The sequence below is a fragment of the Hemicordylus capensis genome, chromosome 1 (genome assembly GCF_027244095.1).
Source record: "Hemicordylus capensis ecotype Gifberg chromosome 1, rHemCap1.1.pri, whole genome shotgun sequence".
In the NCBI taxonomy this organism is placed as follows: Eukaryota; Metazoa; Chordata; class Lepidosauria; order Squamata; family Cordylidae; genus Hemicordylus; species Hemicordylus capensis.
This window is the reverse complement of record NC_069657.1, coordinates 455,777,731-455,790,979: the sequence shown is the minus strand read 5'-3', so window position 1 is coordinate 455,790,979 and position 13,249 is coordinate 455,777,731. Positions and strand designations below refer to the sequence as shown.

The following is a 13,249-nucleotide window of genomic DNA, read 5'->3' as shown; positions in this document are numbered from 1 at the left end:
AGGTGAAGGGGGTGGGGCGGCCAAAGAAGGAAACGGCTGTAGTTCTTCCAGTCAGTTTTGCAAAAGATAATGAACAACAGCAAAACCCAGAGGCCACAACTCAAAGATCAACATGCTTAAGCCCATTGATTTTCAGTTGATTTCAGCACTTAGTTCTGACTCTGATCCTCCAGTTGAAAGTTAGCACAACTGAGGGGTTGAAAGGGGACACAGTTAGGAACACAGGAAGCGGCCTGATACTGAATCAGACTCCTGGTCCACCTAGATCGGTATCGTCTACACAGACTGGCAGCGGCTGCTCCAAAGTTGCAGGGAAGAGTCTCTCTCAGCCCTATCTTGGAGATGCTGCCAGGGAAGGAACTTGGAGCCTTCTGCATGCAAGCATGTAGGTGCGGCCCCATTCCCTAAGGGGAATATCCTATTGTGAAGTTGATAGGGAGAGGCACAGACATTGTGCATGCAGACATCTATCACAGAGTTGATAGGGAGAGGCACAGACATTGGCATGCACCCACGTACACTAAGAGCTGGTAGGGATGTGCACTGACACCCAAACTGGTTAGCAGGTCTGGCGTTTGGATGGTTTTGCCAGGATGGGTGGGTATTACCTTTAAGGAGTAGGGACGGTGCCCATTCCTCACTGCAGATTTCCCCTGCCAGTGCTGTCACCAAAACCATTGGCATGGGGGGCTGCTGCATACCTCCTTGCAGCCACGGTCAGTGTCGTACCAGAAGTGGCTGGTGCATGTGCACACGTCACGCATGCACACCAGCCACTTCCAGTATGGCGCTGACCGGAGCTGCAAGGAGGTACACAGCAGCCCCGAGCCAGTGGTTCTGGTGCCGGTGCCAGTGGGGGAAACGCACGAGTTGGGGGGATGGGCACCGTCTCTGCTCCTTAATGATAACACCCCCCTGCCACCGAACCATCTGAATGCTGGTTCATGCACATCCCTAAAAGCTGGGTGATCTCAGAAGTGTACTTTCCTTAAGGAAAGTAGGCTAAAAACCCTCAACAAAAATGTTAGCCTATCTAAATAAGAGCAATGAAGCAAGAGAATGAAAAGATTCATGTTACAGTCGAATCTCTAACACAATGAGAGCCCAGTTGCCACCAATGGGTGAGGCTGAACCTACTTCTTGTCCTCACTTTTTAAAAGAAGCCTGAAAGAATGAGGAGGTGTTGCTCTACGGAAAATGCTGTTTCCCTGGGGTGTGACATTGGCTAGACCAGCTGCTGCTTAATTTGGTCTAGTCAATTTCACACTTCCCACAGCAGGCAATGATTATGAATTGTTTGTGATAACCATCCCAGCTGGCTGTTATGTGGCTCAACAGCAGAGGGTATCCACCGCAGCTCTAAATAAGGTTGACCATAAAAGAGAAAAGAAAGGAGGGTGACTCTGCTGGGCACATCATTGTGCATCAGAGATGTGGGTTTTCTGGAAAATGTGAAGCTGGAAAATTTCTAGATCCCCACTCCCTCACTCATGTGCATAAAACTTGCTTCTAGAAAAACTTCCTATGCAGTTTCCCCTGCTAACTGGGCAAAGGGACACCTTTTTTTAAAGTGGTGATTCTCTTTATAAACAGGAGGAGAGCAACTGGCCCTATCCACCCCAGCACAGCATCCCTCCAGTGATTGTTGCTGATATCTATCTTAGGTTTCTTTTTAGATTGTGAGCCCTTTGGGGACCGGGAGCCATCTTCTTATTTATTTGTTATTTCTCTATGTGACCCGCTTTGGAAACTTTTGTTGCAAGGTGGTATATAAATATTTGTAGTAGTTGTTTGTTCTAAATAGATTTGGTCTGTTATTTGACCTATATATCTAGTGGGGTTCGTTTGTTTTTTAATGTATTGACTTCCCATACTATATCTCAAAGCTTTTCAAGTATCCAAAATGCTGAACTGAAATATTTGATTGCAGGGGGGAAATCAATAAAGATGCATAATGTGGTTTAAATGTTGTTCTGAAATGCATTCAGAGCTTTATGTGGAAAGAAATGATTTTTCTTGATTCATTAAGTATTCCAGTAAAAACGCGTCTGTACTCTTGCATACTTCCTAGGGATAATCGCCTGAAAACCCTTAATTACAACTTTGAAATTGCCCAGCTTGCCTCATTTTGCATTGGCATCCATTAATTGTTTGTTAATGAATTTTACGAAACAATGCATATTTAGAAATGGACATTTTTCCATGGAAATACAAGTCTCTGGAAATTTTCTGGAAGACTTTCAACCCTACATCTCTGTTGTGCATGTTAACTTCTTTGCATCTTTATGTTGCTACCATAAAGCTTTTGAATAGATATTCCCCCCCCGCCCCCCCGCTGCTGCATATTCCTGAGGTTTCAGCCTTATCTTGCTCTGCAGGCTGAGTGGTTGGAGGAAGCAAAGAGAAAACGTGACTTATGCACTGCAAGGGGACGGAACTGCTTGCTGAGACAGCGAGACTCTCTTGGGTACCGGTTCTTCTTTTCCCAGCGGTGGTTTCAGCCATAACTATGGAAACGAATCTCTCCCTAATTCAGCAGCCTGAGCTGAGAGTTGTAGTTCCAGGTCTCTCTAAGAGACTATGATGTGCTGCTGGCAGCAGAGGGGAATGAGCCGTCTGGCAAGACTGCTCCAAAACAGCGGGAAAGGGATGCATTGCCTTGATGTTTGTTCTTTTTTTGCATGGAGCGATTATCTCCTCTCTGTCAGAATAGGGAGAAGGAAAGGGCTCTGTGTCTGCTCCCAAATAACCCTATATACCATTGAGGTGTATATATAGAAGGTAAAGTTTGCTGTTGAGTCGGTGTCGACTCCTGGCACCCACAGAGCCCTGTGGTTGTCTTTGGTAGAATACAGGAGGGGTTGACCATTGCCATCTCCCGCACAGTATGAGATGATGCCTTTCAGCACCTTGCTAAATCGCTGCTGCCCGATAGAGGAGTTCCCCATAGTCTGGGAAACACACCAATGGACATTCGAACCAGCAACCTCTGGCTCCCTAGGCAAGTTACGTCCCTGCTGCGCCATTAGGTGGCTGCCCAATATAGTAAGGTCAAGTGTGCCGTCAAGTCGATTGTGACTCCTGGCCCCCACAGAGCCCTGTGGTTTTCTTTTGGTAGAATCCAGGAGGGGTTGACCATTGCCTCCCCTCCCTGGTTTCTCCAAGATAGGGCTGAGAGAGAGATTCCTGCCTGCAACCTTGGAGAAGCCGCTGCCAGTCTGTAGAGACTATACTGAGCTCGATAAACCAAGGGTCTGACTCAGTATATGGCAGCTTCCTGTGTTCCTGTGTAGTATGAGATGATGCCTTTCAGCATCTTCCTGCCCGATATAGTAGTCTGCAGTTATTCATGAGTGGATGGTCCTCATGCTGGGCTGAGGGCTGCAGTGTCCTTCCCAGCCAGCAGAGATCAGGCTAGTCCAGGGCTTCTCCAGCTTGGATTCCCAGAGGATGCGGGACGGCACTGCAGCTCACATCATGCCCAGCCCCAGTGGGTGTGATGTATGGCAAACCTTCCTTACAGTCAAGGTAACCCACTAGTGCTGAAAGATAAGGCTGGAACGAACAGTCTGCAGTCTGCACACATTCCCTAACCTTGGCCAGTCATGATGATGAGATTGCTATGCAGCTGCATTTTGAAGAATACTTTTGACTATAAATGTGTTGCCTTCTGTAATGGTCCTGTGTCCTGCTCTTTGACATTAGTCGAGCAGCACCTTTACTACTTAAGAGTAAATAAAGCTTTGATAGTAAGTCCTCTCGTCTGGGCTGATTATTGGACTCCATCTGCCCAGGAACGAACCTCCCCTATTGGGTCAAGGCTACCCCAATACATCAAGTGGAGCCTGCTGGGGCATTGCAGTCTCTTAGGAAGGGCTGGGTGACTAAGTCTCCCAATGCCTGTCTGCCCTGGACTCTCCTAACCCTTGTTAAAAGTCAGGGAATTGCACGCATTAATTGTCTTCCTGGGAAGGAGTGTTCCCGTCTGTCAGTCCCGAGGCTCTCTGTGGTTTTGCTTTCTGACTTGGAATTCCTGGCTATGCACACAGGGGCTTACAATCCATCTCCCATCCAGGTGCTGACTGGATGAATATTTATGAATATTTTTAATATCACTATGAATATTTATATGCTGCTTTTCAACAAACGCTCCCATAGTGATTTACAGAGATATAAATAAAATGGCTCCCTGTCCCCAAAGGGCTCACAATCCAAAAAGAAACACAAAATGACACCACCAGCAGCCACAGGAGGGATGCTGTGCTGGGGATGGACAGGGCCAGTAGCTCTCCCCCTGCGGAATGGAGAGAATCGCCACTTCAAAAAAAAAAGAGTGTGTCTTTGCTCACTTAGCAGGGGATGACCACGCCTGGACAGGCTTAGCTTCACCAGGGTGTCTGCATCACGGCCCTGCAGCCATGCCTTTGACCTGTTGAGTCAGCTTCACCAGCAGCCCTGGAATTCAAGACTTTCTTCCAGAAACAGTTGTGGGAACCAAGAACTTGCCTGGGCTCAAAATGAAGCTGAAATTTCAGAGTGAAGTTGGACATGGTGCTTTACGCAGAGGAAAGTTACTGTTCCATGTATGAGCACAATGGAATGGTCTTCTACTGAAGCAGTCCATCCCCCCCCCCCCCACCCCACAACATAGCAGTTCCCAACTTGGGGTCCCTCCCCAGATGTTGTTGGACTACGGCTCCCAACATCCCCAGCCACAACAGCTTTCAGCCTGAGCAAGATGGGAGTTGTGATCCAACAGCATCCCAACAGCAAGGTTGGGAAAACCTGCTCTAGCAGCCTGGGACCTTCCCCGGCTCTCTGGGGTCCCAGGCAGGGCCTTTCCAGCCCCCTGTCCCCAAGGCTCCTTTCGCTGGAGATACGAGGGAATTAACTCGGGACCCTCAGCATGCAAAGCAGGCGTTTTACCACGGAGGGAGGGACCCTCTCCTGCTACTGGCCACACCAGCTCTCAGCAACTTTCTGCCATCTCTGAAAAAAGCTGCCCCCAGCCCTACTACTTGCCCACCCTGTATTCACCCAGTCAGAGAGCAGATGTGAGCAGGGAGAGGGGCCGAGGTCTAATTCTGCAGGGGAGCAAGGGCAGGGTATCTCCTCAGCCCCTTCCGATCTAAGTGTGTAGTCCAGGCCTTCCTTCTCCCTAGGAGGAAGGGAGCGCTGTTCTTCCTAACTCTTGATATCTCGGGATTTGCTGCATGTAATGCGAAATCACTGTTTACAAGTTTGAAAGGATGAAAGACCCATCTGGGTGACTGCAAAATGACTCCTGTCAGCACATTCTCCTAGAACTTTGTCTGGTCTAGTTCTCCGCCTTTGACTGATGAAGCTTCTCTCTCCCTCCTTGTCTTCTTCTCCATGAAATGTAGCGGGGGTGTTTAGCTGCCGTGAATCATCCCTGTGCAGCAGGCACCAGTGGCTCCAAGCAGTGATTGAATAATAGCATTTTGTGCTGTCTGTCTTGAGCGGAGCGCACATCTGTCTGCTAAAAGTGGCTGCCTCGAAAATCTCATCCTCTCCTCCCCCAGCCTGGAGCACAGGTTGAGCGGATGATTTATTGGGTGGTGCATTTAAGTTCCTTACCGCAGAACTCGTGCCTTCTATACAGATGGTCCCAGGCTCAGTTCTCAGCACCTGCAGTTTAACAATCCTGATAGCAGGGGTGGCAAAGACCCTTCTGTGCCTGATACTTTGGAGAGCAGCAGGAGAGCTGGTCTTGTGGTAGCAAGCAGGACTTGTCCCCTTAGCTAAGCAGGATCCACCCTGGTTGCAGATGAATGGGAGACTAGCACTGTAAGATCTTCCCCTCAGGGGATGGAGCCGCTCTGGGAAAAGCATCTAGGTTCCAAGTTCCCTCCCTGGCAGCATTTCCAAGAAAGGGCTGAGAGAGACTCCTGCCCTGCAACCTTGGAGAAGCTGCTGCCAGTCTGTGTAGACAATACTGAGCTAGAGGGACCAAGGGCCTGACTCGGTATATGGCAGCTTCCTATGTTCCTATGCCTTGGTATAAAGCAGCTTTATGTCCAGCACAGTTTTATGTTCTGCATTGATCAAATGCATCAGAGCAGTGGTTCCCAACCATGGGTTCCTCCAGATGTTGCTGCACTACAACTCCCATCATCCCCAGCCACAGTATATTGCAGCTAGGGCTGATGGGAGTTGTAGTTCAGCAACACCTGGAGGGCCCTGAGTTGGGAGCCACAGCTTGTTCAGATTGTTCAGACTGTGCTATGTGCTTCGCATACCTTCTCTTACTATAATGGTTAACAACAACCCTGTAAATTAAGCCAGTTGTGACCTCATGTTGCAGATGAACAGCTGCGACTGGGGAAGAGTGGCTTTCCTCGGGTCCCCTTGGTTGCACTTTCCAGCCTTTGGCCATTACACAGTTCATTGAACCGAAGATGTAGTTACCATGTCCATGAGGTCGTTTCTTTTGTCTGCTGTCAAGTGTATGGTGATTGTTTATCTAGTCGATGACCCGTAATAAAGGGATCTGAATCACTTTTGTTCCTGTCGTGGTAGATGCCTGCCCTGAGCAGGGGTTGGACTGGAAGACCTTTTAAGGTCTTCCTCCTCCAACTCACCCCATTACTGAAGGCGGCCATGGTCCACCAGCAGTGCTTCTGCCTGTCTCCTGCTTGTTTCAGTGGCACTTCCACAGGAGAACTCCTGGTGCGTGGTGCCTTGACAGATTAATTGTGACACGATGTTTCATCAGCAGAAGTCTAATTTGCCCAGTGCATACGGTGGCTACTGCGTAGGGAAGGCTTTTTATTATTTATAACATCTATGAACACAGTTGAGAGAAAAGCACTACATCTCCTTGTGGCTAAGAGAGAGACAGGCGAAGGGTAGTCAGAAATTTAATAGCTGTCTCCCACTCCAGCTGTCCTGCCAGCTCTGTGACCTCGGGGAGCACTGCCAACAACTCACGTAACATTATCTTGCTCCTCTGCAATGCCAGGTCGGTCCAAAATAAGCCTGAACTCATCCATGATTTGATTGTGGATGAAGGGGCCGACCTGGTATGTATCACTGAGACTTGGTTGGGGAGGCTAGTGGTCCAGTCTGGTCACAGCTTCTCCCTCCAGGATATTCTGTAGAGGAGCAGGTGAGGGGACGTGGGCGGGGAGGTGGAGTGGCTGTGGTCTATAAGAACAATATCTCCCTTACCAGGGTCCCTGTCAGGGTATCGGACCGTATTGAATGTGTGTACTTGAGTTTGGGGACCAGGGATAGATTGGGACTTCTGTTGGTGTACCGATCGCCCCCGCTGCCCAGTGAGCTCATGGACTTGGTCGCGCAACTTGTGTTGGAGTCTCCCAGACTTTTGGTGCTGGGGGACTTCAGTGTTCATTTCGGGACCAATCTGTCTGGGGCAACTCGGGAGTTCATAGCGGCCATGACAACTATGGGCCTATCTCAAGTGGCCTTCAGACTGACACACATTGCAGGTCACACGCTTGATTTGGTCTTTTACTCTGATCAGGGTGGTGTTCCGTGGATGGGGACTCCTTCGATCTCCCCATTGTCATGGACGGACCACCATCTGGTTAAGGTTGGACTTACAACCACTGCTCACTGCCGCAGGGGCAAGGAGCCTATTAGAATGGTCGGCCCGAAGAGGTTATTGGATCCAGTAAGATTCCAAGAAGCCTTTGAGGGATTCAATGTTGGCTTTGCCGGTGATCCTGTTGATGCCCTGGTTGAGAATTGGAACAACTTGCTCACCAGGGCAGTAGACACGATTGCTCCCAAGTGTCCCCTCTGACCCGCTTCAAAATTGGCCCCTTGTTATACGGAAGATCTGTGGGGGCTAAAGAGGCAAGGTATGCGATTGGAGCGCAAGTGGAGAAAGACTCGACTCGAATCCGACAGATTGCGACATAGAACACATTTAAAGATCTATGCTCAGGCAATACGTGCGGAAAAGAAGCGGTTATTTTCTGCCCGTATTGCATCTGCAAGTTCACATGCGGCGGAGTTGTTCAGGGTTGTGAAGGGACTAGTATCTGCCCACCCTTCCTTGAATCAGAATTTGGAGCCATCAGTTACATGTTGTGATGTGTTTAAAGCATTTTTTGCAGGTAAAACCTTTCGGATTCAGGCCGACTTAGATGGAGAGTCCACAATTAATTTGATGTCGTGCATGGAGTGAAGAAAGCAGATAGAGAGAAATCCTTCTCCCTCTCACATAACACTAGAACCAGGGGTCATCCCATGAAATTGATTGCTGGGAAATTTATTATTATTATTATTATTATTATTACATTTATATCCCGCTCTTCCTCCAAGGAGCCCAGAGCGGTGTACTACATACTTGAGTTTCTTTCTCTTTCACAACAACCCTGTGAAGTAGGTTAGTCTGAGAGAGAAGTGACTGGCCCAGAGTCACCCATCTAGTTTTATGGCTGAATGGGGATTTGAACTCGGGTCTCCCTGGTCCTAGTCCAGCACTCTAACCACCACACCACGCTGGCTCTCTTTTAGGACCAGCAAACAGAAGTATTTTTTCACACAACGCATAATCAACATGTGGAATTCTCTGCCACAAGATGTGGTAACAGCCAGCAACCTGTATGGCTTTAAGAGGGGTTTGGATAACTTCATGGAAGAGAGGTCTATCATTGGCTACTGGTCGGAGGGCTATAGGCCACCTCCAGCCTCAAAGGCAGGATGCCTCTGAGTACCAGTTGCAGGGGAGTAACAGCAGGAGGGAGGGCATGCCCTCAACTCCTGCCTATGGGCTTCCAGCGGCATCTGGTGGGCCACTGTGTGAAACAGGATGCTGGACTAGATGGGCTTCCTTGGGCCTGATCCAGCATGGCTCTTCTTATGTTCTTATGATGTCTGAATTGGAGGTGTCCAACAACTCCTCTTATGTAGTTTGTCTGGATCAGTTTCAGTTTGTGACTCCTGAGGATGTGGAGAAACTGCTTGGAACAGTGAGGCCTACCACTTGTTCTCTTGACCCTTGTCCAACATGGCTTGTTCTATCTAGCAGGGGTGTTGTTGTAGGAGACCTGGTAGAAATCATAAATGCTTCTCTGAGGGAGGGCAGGATGCCTCCATGTTGGTAACCTCCAGACTTGACTTCTGCAATATGCTCTATGTGGGGCTGCCTTTGTACGTAGTCCGGAAGCTTCAGTTGGTTCAGAATGAGGCAGCCAGGTTGGTCTCCACGTCATCTCGGAGAGACCACATCACTCCTTTGTTGATGGAGTTACACTGGCTGCCAATAGGTTTCCGGGCAAAATACAAAGTGCTAGTTATAACTTATAAAGCCCTAAACGGCTTAGGCCCTGGGTACTTAAGAGAACGTCCTCTTCATTATGAGCCCCACCGCCCATTGAGGTCGTCCGGAGAGATCCGTCTCCAGTTGCTGCCAGTTTGGCTGGTGGCCACACAGGGACGGACTTTCTCGGTTGCTGCCCCGAGACTGTGGAATGCGCTCCCTACTGAGATACGATCCTCCCCATCTCTGACAATTTTTAGAAAGGATTTGAAAACCCACCTCTTCACCCAAGCTTTTTCCGTTCTTTAAAATTTTAAGGTTTTAATTCGTGGATGATTTTTAAATTGTTGAATTGTTTTAAGTTTTTGCATATGTTTTTAACTTGTTTTATGCTATTGTTAACTGCTCAGAGACAAAAGTTTGGGGCGGTGTACAAATTTGATTGATAAATAAAATAAAATAGAATAAAGGCAAAGGAGAAAGGCAGGCATGAAGGGATGGCGATTTTAAAGTGGCAATCCCTCTCCGCTGCTTGAAAGGGATTTTCCTAGGACTGTAAACTAACCTTAGCTGTGCCTTTTTTGCTTTGATAAATGGAAAAAGGATGATAACTGAAGCGGTCCATCCTGAGGAGCCGGGAGGGTGCCAAATCTTGCTCTTCGATCTCCTACCCCGGCCAAAAGCTGTGCTTCCTGCAGGCTGGCCATTTGTCAGGTAGAGCTGTGCGGTTCTGCGCAGCTCTCCCTGACAAATGGCCAGTCTGCAGGAAGCACAGCTTTTGGCTGGGAGATAGAGGAGCAACCCAAGTGGCCAGGAGGAAGCAGAGATTGGTTGCCTCCTTTGGTGCCTCCCTGGTTCCTTTGGACAAGCAGTTGCTTAGAACTCCTTTTTAATTGAGAACACAAATTCTTTTGCGCTGCTGCCTTGTTTAATGGAGGGGGGGTCTTCTCTCTGTTCCAGGTGTGTGCGGCTGCTGTGGAGCTCTGCGTCCTCGTTACAAGAGGCTTGTTGACAATATTTTCCCAGAGGATCCAGAGGTAAGGAAAAGGACTCCCCTGGTGAAGCATGTTTTGTGGAGCCAACCCTGATGCTCGGGGCGGGATTCTGGGTTGCTGCCCTCTCCTGCCCTACCGGCTTGCAACCCAGATTCTGCACCAAGGATCTGAATTCTTGAATCCGGAAGAATCATACAAAAGACAGCCAGCTCTGTGCATGCTTACTCAGAAGTAAGCACCAGTGTCCAGTGGGGTTTGCTCCCAGTACTGTGCCTATAAGCAAACTTTACGCTGATATGCATGATGTCCTCTTGTGCCCAGATGCAGGTTCTCAAAGAATTTGGCATTTTAGGAGCATAGGGAGCTGCCTTAAACTGAGTCAGACCATTGATCCATCTAGCTCAGTATTGCCAGCACTGATTGGCAGCAGTCCTCCAAGCTTGCAGGCAGAAGTCTCTCTCAGCCCAACCTGGAGATGCTGCCAGGGACTGAACCTGGGACCTTCTGCATGCAAGCATGCAGGTGCTCTCCTACTTGCTGTGGCCCCAATCCCAAAGGGGGATATCTTACGGCACTCACATGTAGTCGCCCATTCAAATGCAAACCAGGTCACACCCTGATTAGCAAAGGGGACAAGTCATGCTCGCTACCACAAGATCTGGGGACCAGTGAGAGTACAAGAAGTGTTCTTCAAAACCTGACCCTCACTCCTATCTTTCTGCCCTTCCTTCCCCATTAAATCCCATTCTGTGACCTTGCCTCCTCCAGCTCATCTGCCCTTGACTGCGCCAAACTGTTTTGCTCCATTAAAACAGCTGCCAATGTCTGGGAAGGCTCCTCTGCTAAGTGCCTTCAGTGTGTGCCACCTCCCTTTCCCTCAAAGCCTTTGGCTCAACCCCTTGGTGCTCATCCTGGACTGAGGCTGAGTCTTGGTCCCTGGAAGTGCCTTTGCTCCTGCTTACTCCTTGTGCCCTTAGACTTTCCTGTCTGTCATAAGAGCAGCCCTGCTGGATCAGGCCCAAAGAAGCCCATCTATAGTCTAGCATCCTGTTTCGCACAGTGGCCCACCAGATGCCACTGGTAGCCACAGGCAGGAGTTGAAAGGGGCATGCCTTCTCTCCTGCTGTTACTCCCCTCCAACTGGTACTCAAAGGCATCCTGCCTTGGAGGCTGGAGGTGGCCCACAGCCCTCCGACTAGTAGCCGTTGATAGACCTCTCCTCCATGAAGTTATCCAAACCCCTCTTAAAGCCATCCAAGTTGTTGGCTGTCACCACATCTTGTGGCAGGGAATTCCACGAGTTGATTATGCATTGTGTGAAAAAGTACTTCCGTTTGTTGGTCCTAGATTTCCTGGCTATCCATTTCATGGGATGACCCCTGGTTCTAGTGTTCTGTGTGAGAGAGAAGAATTTCTCTCTCTCCACTTTCTCCACTCCATGCATGATTTTATAGACCTCTGTCATGTCTCTCCGCAGTCGTCTTTTTTCTAAACTAAAAAGCCCCAGGTATTGTAATTTTGCCTCATAAGAAAGGTGCTCTAGGCCCCTGATTATCTGGGTTGCCCTCTTTTGCACCTTTTCCAGTTCTACAAGGTCCTTTTTTAGGTGTGGTGACCAGAATTGTATGCAGTACTCCAGGTGTGGCTGCACCATAGTTTTGTATAAGGGCATGATAATATGAGCCGTTTTATTTTCAGTCCCCTTCCTAAGGATCCCTAGCATGTCCTCTGCCTCCCTCCCTCTTCATGGTACAGAGCTGGCTTTTTCTTGCTTAGGCTACTCTGCAAAGTACCGTGATTGTGGTGGTGCTGTAGCAGTGATAGAAATCAATAGTGACATTAAGATTGAAAGAGGACAGAGATGGGCCGAAGGAATTTGGCAGGGGTGGGGGAGAAAGTCTTGTGTGGGGCACTAAAGCTGCCTCCTGAGGCAAGGTGATCCAGCCCAAACATTCTCTGGATCTTTGAGATTTCACTAAGCAGTGCATCGTTGAGATGCTCTCTTTGCCTTCCATCAACATGTGTTCTGTGTGCTCCAGAGCACAATGAGATCTGGAACAGTATCGGTAAATGAGACGCGGTCTGTGTCACATGCAGCCAGGAGTCGATATGCATTGCTTGGGCACAGGAGGACCATTTGCAAGGCTGGCCAGAGCTCCAAAATTGCTTCTGCCCCCACTTTCCCCAACTTGGGCCTGCCAAGGGATGGCTGTGCTCATTGAATCGGTTAGCTAAACCCTGGGTGAAGAGGCCACAGGTAGTAGCCATAGGAACTCTGCAGCTATAGCTGGCTGTTGTTCACCCTCATAAACGCCTGGGCGAAGAGGTAGCCACGTGGCCAGGTGAGGAAGCAGTGGGGCAGGCTGTCTTCTTGCATATGTTCTCCCTCTGCCTCCCCTGCCCTCTCCCCAGCTGAAGATGCAACGCGTGGGCAGAAGAGATGCTTTTCATCTGCCAGGAGCCTCATGATCTTTTTTGAAGGAAGCGTTTCTTTAAAGTTTGACGGAGACAGGAGCAGGCAGGTGTTGCTTCCGGGCCCCACCGAATGTGTCAGCCCACCTCCTCCACTTTGGGGAGGCTGACGTTGCCCTCCTCCTGTTGAGCCCTCCCTTGATCTTCTTTTTTTATTAAACTGATAAAGTGGGAGTCTGGAGCAGTTCCTCTGCCTGCCTGTGGTGCCACTTTGGGGTTCACATGTTAGCCATCCATCCCTCCGTGAGGGGAGGAAAGGGAGCCAGAACCCTGAGAGATGCGGAGCGGGGGGGGGGGCTCTGTGGAAGGCACAGCCCACCAGGCATTTCCCCTCCTACCACACCCTCAGACGTAGAGATCTTGGCATGAGCTCAAGCTTGGTGCTGTCACTGCCGGGTGGATGGCTGAAGGCCAGCTTGGTGCCGGGCAGAGCCCCTGGGAGGAGCTGGGGCCCATGGCTTGCCTGCAGCACCCGCCTCCTCTGGAGGGGCTCTGCACGGAGGGCCAGGTGTGACTCTACCTGCGCTGA

General features: G+C 49.5%; 1 protein-coding gene across 8 annotated transcripts in view; it reads left to right on the top strand.

Annotated features, from left to right (window-relative positions):
- EFR3B (EFR3 homolog B) overlaps window positions 1-13,249 on the top strand; it is a 148,344-nt gene that overhangs the window by 67,466 nt on the left and 67,629 nt on the right. For all 8 annotated transcript variants that reach the window (XM_053249698.1, XM_053249671.1, XM_053249719.1 and 5 more), the window contains one exon: window positions 10,214-10,290. In XM_053249698.1, coding sequence (XP_053105673.1) covers window positions 10,214-10,290 — 77 coding nt within the window. Of the gene's footprint in view, window positions 1-10,213; window positions 10,291-13,249 lie in introns of those variants that run through there.